Source organism: Chelmon rostratus, chromosome 8 (genome assembly GCF_017976325.1).
Source record: "Chelmon rostratus isolate fCheRos1 chromosome 8, fCheRos1.pri, whole genome shotgun sequence".
Taxonomy (NCBI): domain Eukaryota; kingdom Metazoa; phylum Chordata; class Actinopteri; order Chaetodontiformes; family Chaetodontidae; genus Chelmon; species Chelmon rostratus.
In genome coordinates, this window is record NC_055665.1 from 10407285 (window position 1) to 10418067 (window position 10783).

The 10783-nt window shown below is 43.2% G+C and overlaps 1 protein-coding gene across 1 annotated transcript; it reads right to left on the reverse strand.

Annotated features, from left to right (window-relative positions):
• Positions 1–750: 750 nt before the first annotated feature.
• On the reverse strand, positions 751–7072 carry si:dkeyp-77h1.4. Its single transcript, XM_041942308.1, has 10 exons — positions 7027–7072; positions 6726–6746; positions 6320–6595; positions 4349–4469; positions 4020–4195; positions 3618–3760; positions 2771–2918; positions 2363–2544; positions 2174–2266; positions 751–1452 (listed from the first exon to the last, which is right to left on the reverse strand). Exons 1-10 carry the CDS (start codon positions 7070–7072, stop codon positions 751–753), a joined length of 1908 nt encoding a protein of 635 aa, XP_041798242.1.
• Between the last annotated feature and the right edge of the window lie 3711 nt (positions 7073–10783).

The following is a 10783-nucleotide window of genomic DNA, read 5'->3' on the forward strand; positions in this document are numbered from 1 at the left end:
ATCTCATTGTCAGAGACTATAAATAGTGGGGTTAGTAGTATTAGTAGGCTTTCTTGTGTGGTTAAAGTTATGCGAAACAAAACTTTTTTTTCCTATATCTGACAATGTGTTGCACATGTTTGAGCATATCCGCATTTAAGCTATGTACAAAATGCCAACAACTGAGTGCTGTTCGTGTGATTAAAAGGGCGTTAGTTAAGTGTCCAATCAAAAGACTGTCATTGTACATTTCAGTTGGTCTGCAATGACGCTGGCTGAAAATTTCATGCAGTTATCCACATGCTGAAGGAGGAACAAGCCTTAAATGGGAGATGACCCGCTACTTCAACTAAGGAACTCTAAAATTTTCTTGTTTTGATGAAATACTGTAAACCTTTCTGGCTACCTCATTGCATTAGAAAAGACCTTACGTGGAGTTTTATTTGTAAACTCTGCAAAGGATTTCATTTGCAGTCTGAGCATTTTACCAAAAAATGAGGCTGCAAGGTGCATGCAGCTAAAATGTTTACCAATCAACAAGCCACATTTGTTGCAGGAGTTTTTCTGAAACAGAAAGTCTCGATTGTTACGTGTTAGTTATAGACAAGTGAGATTATCAAGGTAATACTGTGTTCAGGCATTAGACATGTTAAACTAGAGTCCTAGCCTCGGCTTCAGTGGTTTCTTCGTTATTTGGTAAGGGGTGTTCGATTGTCTGCAGTGGTGGTGGATGGAGAAAATCTGTGCATTGGATTTTTGCAGGGGCAGTTCTCAGGTGGTGGTGGTCGAATCCTCAGCCACAGTGCCATCCTTGGTGGCCTCCAGTGCACCACCACTGGATTTCAGCTCCACTTCAGGGGTTTTAGGGGGAGCTGCTTTTGGAGCTGAGCCACTGATAATATCAGCGTGGTCTGGGCTTGGTTTGGAATCCGGGCCTGGCTCAGGTGTACCGTTGGTGATAGGTTCCGGGGTGGTCGGTTTAGGGGGCTCAGGTGTGGGAGTCAGGGCACTCTTACTCACTTCAGGTGTTGGAGTGGTGGCTTTAGGAACGGCTGGTTTAGGCTCCGGGCTTGGGCTAGGTGCAGGCTTTGGATCAGGTGCGCTCAGACCAGCCCCGGGCTCAGGGCTCGGGGCTGGACTGAGCTTAACATCTGCTGGTTTGGACACGTCCAACTTTGCTTCCACGGGCTGATCAGGGGTTTTCTTCGTCTCGGGTGCTGGGCAGGCTTTAGTTTCAGCTACTGGACTGGACTTAATTTCCACAGCCGGTGGAGCACTTGGCTTGGACTCAGCAGCAGATGGTGGACTTGGTTTGGTTTCAGGGGCAATAGAGACGGTTACAGTCGCAGACTCAGAGATTTGATCAGGGGCATCAGTGTCAGTGTCCAGTGGGAGGGCAGTGTTAAAGCCAACGCCGGAGTCACTGGTCTCCATGTTATCGACCCCAACCTCTTTAGAGGAAACCTCCAGACCCTGTGTTAAATAGACAATGTAAATTTATTTGTATCGCACCTTTCAACAGACAATTCAAAGTGCTTTACAGACGATATCAAAAGATAAACACACACATACAGAGCAATATAAAGGGAGCATAGAAATCGGATTTGAACAGATTAAAATAAAATGGAAGATAAAAATAAGCTAAAATTGAATAAAACGGGAGAATAAAATTCAGGGTGCAGCTACAGTGCAGTGCAAGATAGGATCAAACTTGAATTGAATAAAAGGCAGTGGCAAACAGAAAAGTTTAAAGCCTTGATTATAAGAGCTGAGGGTTGGAGCAGACCTCAGGTTTTCTGGGAGTTTGTTCCAGATATGCGGTGCATAACAACTGAATGCTGCCTCTTCATGTTTAGTTTTGACTCTGGCAACGTCAAGCCAACCAGTCCCAGAAGACCTGAGAGGTCTGGACGGTTCAGCAGATCAGAGATGTAGTTTGGCCCTAACACCATTCAGCACTTCATAAACCAATAGTAATATTACAAAAACAATTCTTTCGTCACACAGGAAGCCACTGCAAAGATCTGAGACCTGGACTGACGTGATCCACTTTGTTGATCTTAGTGAGGACTCTAGCAGCAGTGTTCTGAATAAGCTGCGGCTGTCTGAACGCAGAAAACAGCATAAAAACGGAGACATTATTAAAACCTCTCACAGACTCAGTTTGAAGAAGAGAACTATCACATATCCTTACTTTAATATCCACCTCAGTGCTCTGAGATTTCTCTGTATTGTCCGCCTGGGAATGCTTGGACTCCTCACTGAGTTTGGTGATGTTCTTGACCACCTGTGAAGATGCAGACGAAACAGTAGTCACGCGTTATAACGGCATACACGTTATTATCATAATCATCATCGCCACATTGTCAGTTGTCTCTCCGACCTCTCTGAAGGCCTCTCCCTCATCCTCTTTGCCCGCGTTCTGGGCGATCTTCTCCAGGGCAGCAGCCCTCTTGGCCCTCTTCTTCACTTTGATGAGGCAGGACAGCAGACAAACCAGCAGAAGGAAAACCAGCAGGCCCAACAGGGCAATGATGGCCACATACAGGGACTCCAGCTTGTATGCTGCATGGAGGCATGGTGGGAAAAGGGGAGAGGACAGGAGTGGGAGAGTAAATAATTCTGACCTCTTATTGACGTGTTGAAATTCCTTTGCATGAATACAGCAGACAAAAGAAAGGGATTATTCTTTTTTTTGTTACAAAACAATTACTGTGGCCCTACTATGTTTTGATACCAACAGCAGCTTTCACAGCAACATAATAACGCTCAGCCCACTGTTCATCCTTACGTTGCATTTCCAGGTGGATGCTGGACACAGTGAATCCCAGGATGTCAATAATTTTGAACTGGCCTGCATCTGCACCCTTGACCTGATCCAGAAACACCAATGAACCCTCCATAGAGAGACGGTCCTGGAGATTCAGCTCCTCTCGGGCCTAGAATAAAAAGGCATTAAAACATTTATACCCCTAATTAAAAAAAAACAAAACTGAAAAGCAAAGACACATATAACATTAACAATAATGCAAAGTAAACACCAACCATTTCAGGTTTGTTGTGACATGTACAATCACTGTTTGGTATATGAGCATTTGTGTATTTTGTCTTACATGGTTATGGACACATATATAGATTTTATACCACACTATACTGTGTATTTTGCAAATGTGAACTTCTGTGTTGTGTCCATAGAAAATGCATATTGTGCAATGCACAGAGTAAATATGCTGTATTAAACTATCACACGAAGAAATAGAGCATACAAAGTTTCCTCCAGGAAATTATTTAGCTGAGGTGGTAAAATCTCAGCAATTTAGTTAACAGATATGGTCCTAAACAATGAAAATAAAGCCTTTCAGCAGTTTGATTTAGTGCCTCTGCTTTTTTAAAGGTTAATGTCATATTTCATAAAAGTGAATCCATTTTTTACGATGTCACTCCAGGTGGCCCACTGCAGGAAACCCTGGTATAGGTTTTGTAGCTGAATATGAAGCCTATTATTAACTGGCCATGTTATGTGTTCAAATATAAAAGCATATTTATGCATTTTACACAGTATATTATTCTTATATGTATATAAGTTCTAAATAAATAACAGCAGAAGGGCTAAAAAAGAAATAAGAGGCTGCAGTTACGCTTGTAAATTCTCCCTTGTCCAGCAGCAGACGGGGTGTGGGGTCATTGTCCGGAGTATAGTAGAGGCGGACCAAGGAGGTGTTGAGTATCAGGTTGATCTTCAATCTTTTCCCGTACGGCAGGATCACAAAGTTTTGGTGCTCTGAGACAACAGACAGACAGGGTAGAGGGAAGGATGTGCAATGAATACATCACAGCTCTCTTTACGAGGCCGTGGATAATCTGAAATGCATTAGCCTGCACGAGCCCATTAACGTTGGGGTCTTTTAAAAGCCATTATGGCAGACAAGAGGAGCGTCATAACTAGGAAGGAAACAACAACAACATCATGATGGCCGGTTAAAACGGGTCAAGCACGGAGGAGGAAAAAATCTATCACCTGCCTTCACTTGAGCTCTCACCTCTGACGTTGAGACACACTTTCCTTTGGATTTCACCTTTGGCATCCCTGACAGTGTAGCTACCTTCATCTGCACCCGTGACGGCACTGAGGGTGACCTGGCGCTCGCTGACGCTGATTCGATCCCGGTAGCCCTCCCTGGTCATCCCTGTGATGGTCAGTAGCACCAGAGCAGGACTGCAGGAGGGAAAAGTCAAAGAGGATGAACCTTCCTCAGCATTTTCCTTGTAAGTCTGAGCCATGCTGTCGCAGTGCATGTACATCATGGCAGGAAAATGTCATTGCAGATCCTCTTGGGTTAAAATATCAGTGTAATTTTGCTGACTCTACCTAGATGTCTGGTTGGCCTCCACAGCACTGGGCCTGTACTCCAGGGTGATGGGAGGAGTCACCCCTAACAGCGGAATATGGTAGCTGTCTCCATATTTAATGATCTGCTCGTTGGAGCAATCTAGAAGGTAAAAGCAGGGTGGTAAACAGCTCGTTCTTGAGTAAAAGGGAGCAGCAAGGTTAATTACAGTGGGCAGGAAACTGCCTGACATTTAAGTAGAAAGGAGTGACGGAAGAGAGTTTATTTGAAGGAGAAAAATGATAGAAATAGAGCTTAAAGTGAGAGAAAGGACAGAAGGGGGGGTGAAGGAGAGAGGAACTGAGAGGAAGAGGGAGTGACTTGACAGATGTGGCAAAAATTGGGGACAGATTGCAGAGCAAGGAGCACTGATCCAAAAATATCAGGCTAGCTGAAATGAAAGGGTAGGAATACAAACCAAAGAGAGGGACAGACAGTGAAGACAAGATAAAGACGGGAAAACAGCAGGGAGGACAGGGGAGAGGAGTGGGTTGGTGGTTAAAGAGCTGCATAATTACTGCCTGGCAGCTCCGGCACTGCTTTCACACACATGCAAACAAACACACACACTTCTCTTCACCACCTCACAACACACTACTGCCTCCATATGGCACATCTTACACACGCTGCTACGCTACAGTCGCCTTTATCCATGCTGAGTTTGAGCCCACTCCTCCCTCTGCATGTTTGAATCACTCCATCATTCTCTCACATTCGTGTGTGTGTGTGTGTGTGTGTGTGTGTGTGTGTGTGTGTCTAATCTCATCAGAATTACGAGTCAGAGCGCAGCCTAAACAGTGCTGGAACTCGAGGACTCCGAGGACAAACAGGATGTGTAACTGAGAGGTTTATTCGGCTGCTGACTGCATGACTAAAGCAGGGAAAATGTCAGCTCCTACGCTACCCTGACTCTGACTCCAGATCAGATATAAGAGGCTTGTTCTTCATCGTGGGGTTGTGGCTCTGATGTCATCCAGTGGTAGAGTATTCAGATCCTTTACTTCAGTATAAATAGCAACACCACAATGTGACAACGCTCAGTAAAAGTCCAGCATTGGAAGGATTACTTCATTAGTTAACACACAAGAGTATAATGAAGTGAATGTACTTTAAGTATGATAGGCCTCTGTAGTATTATATCATATTATGGGAATAAATGCATTTTATCATTATTGTTTGTCCAGGTGGGGCTCACTTAAACGGTTTTACATACTGTTAGTCCTTTCAATCCACTACAATTTATCATATTTTTTAAGATTGTCATATGTTCTAAGAAAAATCTGAAAAATAACATTTGACTTTAGCTGTGAAAGATATGCAGTGAAATCAGAAGTACAAAAAATAGAAATACTCAAATTAGTATCTCAAATCCGAGCAAGCACAGTACTTGAGTACTTGATATGTACTTAGTTACACTGCACCACTGATGTCACCCATTAATCAGACATTTGAGCTGAAACAATAGATGATTAATCGATTAGTTCTTAATCCTTATATTAACTGGCGACATCTTTCAAGTAATTATTTTTAGCAAAAATGCCCAAAATTAACGTGTTCCTGGCAACCTTTTGCTGGATTCTTTAGCATTTTATGATAGTAAACTAAATTTATTTTTGTGTTGGACCAATATGACCAAAAGACATCTGCAAAATGATGTACAATTTCTTGCTATTTTCTGACTTTTGTAAACTCAACGTTTAACTAATAAATTCAGAAAATAATGGCCAGAATATTTGATGCAAGTTATAGTTGGATAAAAACACTGATACTTTAAATGTAAAGGTTATTATGTGGACTTAATTCGCCCGTTTAGTATCACAGACAAGGTTTTTGAGTCTACCAGCTGATTTTATATTAGCGTTTCAAACTGAAATTCTTCCAGTGAGGATGTAACGTCAGTTGAGGCTTCGCTTCATTACCCGTCCTAATCATACACTCATATCATCCAGTACCTCGGACTACAAGCGTGATGCGTCTGACGTCCTCTGGCTTATCTGGATTCTTCACGGTGTACACGCCCTCGTCCCCCTCGCCCACAGAGTCTATAATGAGGTGGCTGAGGTGGCGGTTGAGCTTGGCCCGGCTGTTGACCATGATGCCGTCCCGCATCAGGACCACATTGGCCAACCACGGAGCTGACCTGTTCCGAAACGAGACCTCCAGCCCGAGCGAGGGCAGCATGATGTGGAAATCCTCACCGTGGAACAGGGTCATGGTGTCCTCTTTGACTGGATTATACAATGGACAGAGCCAGGAAGAAACATTGGCAAACACATAAGAGGGCAAGAATAGTTAATAATTTATAATTGATGGGTTTACTGAGAATAATATATGATGCATTGCTGTGCTGCGTCTTACCTTTCACAGGGGCAGAAAGAGCTGTGAAAAGATAAGAGAGGAAATACAAATTAAAAGCAGTATCAGTGAAATGATCACTCTGTCCATCAGTTAAACTGTAATAGACTGTCGGGTCCTCTAGTCAACTAAAAATGGCTTTTTCTCACTGTCTAAGCTGGTAAATAGAGTGTTTTCATAGCAAATAAAACAGTGTAGCATGACTGGATGATTTTAAAAAGGCTGCACACTGACGTCGGTGGAAACTTCCATATATGCAGATCACTACTAGATGGCACAGCGTCACTAACGCTTCTGAGCATACCTGTGGCAAGCAGAAAGCCGAATGCGATCACACTGGCTGTCGCCATCCTGGCTGCTTCTTCTTCCTCTTCTTTTGTGTCTAGACAGAAAAAAAGGATGATGTATGTGTTCATAGAACATATCACTCTTTTACTACTTGAACCCACTCAGCTCCCTTTGCAGCCCTCTTCTTTGTATCTTTGCATGTATGCAGGTGACAGATTGACCCTGTTGCTTATTCACAGCATGACATCATCCTTGGATGATCTCACCCTATGATGACTGAAGCCTCCACTGAGGCACACACAGCGCGCTTCACACTCTGTTAGAAACCAAACATGTGGTTTAATAGTTGCTTCCCATTCTCCAGTTGGACAGTTTGTCTTAAGACTGGAAATGACAAGATTTGGAGTACTGCGACAATTGCTGTTAGTTTCAATATTGGCTGAAAATACAATTACAACCTTCTGACTCAAATCCCAGATCCAGATCACAGCCTAAAATGGAATCAGTTGTTCCTTGGATCAAGGTCGATCTGTGCACCAAATATAATGTAGTGATCTGTTCATCGGCTATGGAGATTTCCTGCTGACATATATAAATGCACAAACAGGCATGCATACACCTTCCCAACAGATGTAAAATTAAGTTTACTGTCAAGAATCTAGCAGGAAAGAGTCAGCAGCCAATTAACAATAAACTGACACGTTATTCTGAAGGGCTCCATCATTCAGTGCTGTCATGCACAGTAATCAAAGGTGTAATATATTCCTCACAGTACAAACCTCTTGTTAAAAAGATTCAAGGACATGAATCTTTTTTCACAGTGGGAAAATACACTGTTGCCTAAAAAAGCCTTTGCTTAGGCCAGCTTTAAAAGGGGAACGTCCGGAACGGGAAGGGGAACTAGGCGAAATATGATTTCCACGAGGCTCTGTGACAGTTTCTCAGACCAATCCTGATTAACTGCAGCACTGGCGGGATATTGATGATGTGTATGGCTTTCTTCTGTGCTGAGACATCAGAGGCAACACATCAAGGGGCTGGAGCAAAAGAAACTTTCCTGTGGTTTTCATTTTAAAAGCCCAGGAGAGGACCAGGAGGAAACACCTGCAGTGCTCGCAGTCAGACAGTGCAGCAGCTAAGTAGCACGCAGTCAAGGTTATCTATAGGCTACAAAAGTGCCCTTATAAACAGATAACAAAAACAACAATTGTATGAATTGGCTTAATTATTCATTAAAAACAGCGTTATTTAAACATGCATACTTTTGAGGGCAGGATTTTCTTTCTTTTCTTATCCTATACGTGTTCTTTAAGGTGCATTAAGAATTCAATGAGGCTATGTAATCACACTAACAATCCAAAAAAAAAAAAAAAACCCTCCCCTGAAGATCTGCAGTGATCCTCACTGTTCCTGTAAATTCAATTTATCTGCCATTGCCAGGAGGTTATTATTGGACTTCAGACAAAAAAAACAGCCTGTGGTGCAACTTTTGCAGAGAAATCCAATGATTGTGTCTGTATAACTTAATAAAATGCCTGAGCTCAATTTAAAATCAGAGTCACGCTTAGATTTATGGGACAAAGTTAGTGTTGTTTAAAGGCCATACCAGCAGGCATTTCTGCCTTAAAGAGGCTCTTCCCTTTTAAGTGTATGTGCATGTTTACCAGAGCCACCTGGCTTTGGGTCGCTGTCCAGAATTGCCTATTGATTATGTGCCTGAATTGAAACACAGCATAATGCATGAATCTTGAGAGAATCGTGAGGATCTGAGTGACGGCTCGCCTGAGTTTCCAACAGGAAATGTCCAGAATGACAAGGAATGCAGGGCGATTTTCCCACAAGCCCCTTTCTGAGAAGAATTGTAATTGCAACATCGACGGGATTACAATCATGTGAACGGCCTTCTGCTACAATGAAGCATCTGTGGCAGCACACCAAGAGGGTTTGTGCAAAAAAAGATGTTGCTGCTGTTTTCATTTACAAAGCCCAGGAGGGGACTGGGAGGGAACACCTGCAGTGCTCACAGTCACACTTTGCAGCAGCTAATAAACATGCAGCAAAGATTAAAGTGTCTCACTGTAACACAAGAGACAACATAAGACATCCGTTTTCCTGCTGGAAATGACGAGGCATTAGGCCATCTTCACACTGTGTGTCAGCTTATGGGTGCACTTTCTGCACGTCTGCCACCTGTCTGTCTTCGTGTGTGCGTGTGTGTGATATGAACACATTGCTAAACTGCCACAGCAGAGAGGCCCTTTACTCTGTTTGTTGGACGAAAATAATTAACATTTCACACTGTCAGCATCTGACAACCAAAGCTGCTGTTTCTCACATAACCCTCTGCATTGTGTCGGCCACATCCGCGTGCCACACTCTGGGCAGAAAGCCTAAAAGCCTACTTGATTTTATTGTAGCTGAAACATAATATGGAACAAAGCTGCGTCACACAGAACAGTGTCTCTTGGCAAAAAAACAGTTAGTTTCATTTGCCACAGTCATCTTTTTAACTCAAATTACGCTGTAATTTTATTACTGCAGTCCCCAGCATTGATTCAGGATTTTTTGCCTTCTTCTCAGGCTTTGAACCCTCATTTGGTGCCACTGCATCACACACATCATGACCTCCAGCTAAAAAAAAAATTGACCCCTGTAGCCACTGGCATTTAATTAATGTAGCATTCTGAGATGCAGGATTGGTTGGCTCTGAAGAAAAGAGAAAAGTGAACCACGTCCATCTGTCACAGCAGTGAGCCTCGTGGAGTCACTGCAGCCAATCTGGTGTTTCTACGCAAGGTCTGTGAAGCAAAAAAAAAAAAACAAATCTAAAATCTTCTCCTTCGTTTCTGCGTAATGTTGAGCATTTGAGGCCACATCAGGGCCTGCCTCACTGAGCACAAACATGCAAGCAAAACACATGCAATAAGCTATATTATATTCACGCACTGGCCTTTGGGCTGCAAACCATGAACGAATATGCCATCTGTTATTTTTCCCTGACGCTCTCTCCCTTCACTTAGCTCCACTCACTCTTCATTTTCGCTGGATTCTCCACTCATTCCTCCTTCTTCTCTTCCGTTTTCTCACTTCTGTCACCATTCTCACATCTTCAAGTGTTACTTTCTACCACAATCACGACCCCGTTCAGTCTGCCTGTCCTCTTCTGCTGCCTTCCTGAACTTCCTATGCTTCTGTCTGACAGCTCCGTATCATCTCTCGCTTTCTTTCCACCACATTCTGTCTTCTCAGTGTGACGCCTCTCAAACCGAATCCTCCGCTCCCTATCTCAGAGCATCGCTCTCATTTCCATTTTTTTTTGTGTTTGTCTCAGGATCTCTTTCTCTTTTTATTATGTTTCTTTCATCCTCTCCTCCTCCTTATCTTATATAATCCCAGTGCATCCCACTCTGAAATCAAAGCCTGTGCCTGTGTTCCTTCTACTTTCAAACTCGCTACTTACTGGAAGGACAGACAGGTCTTTGTCCATGGGCTATAAAGAGGCGGAAATGCATTCAATGACTGCAGATGTGGGGACCCTACAAAGCAACCTCTGTGTCTTTACCCTTCATCATTTCTCTTTCATTTTCACTTTACTCTTTTCCTTTGCACAAGTGATGAGGCGAGATGGCCCTTCAGGGGGTAAGGTCCCTCTGACAGTGAGAGGGCACGCCAGAAGTGAGCTCAAACACACATTTACAGATGCTCGTCTCACAGCACAAGACATTTATAAAACATGAGGCATCAAAAAGAAGGATGGCTGCACAAAGAGACAC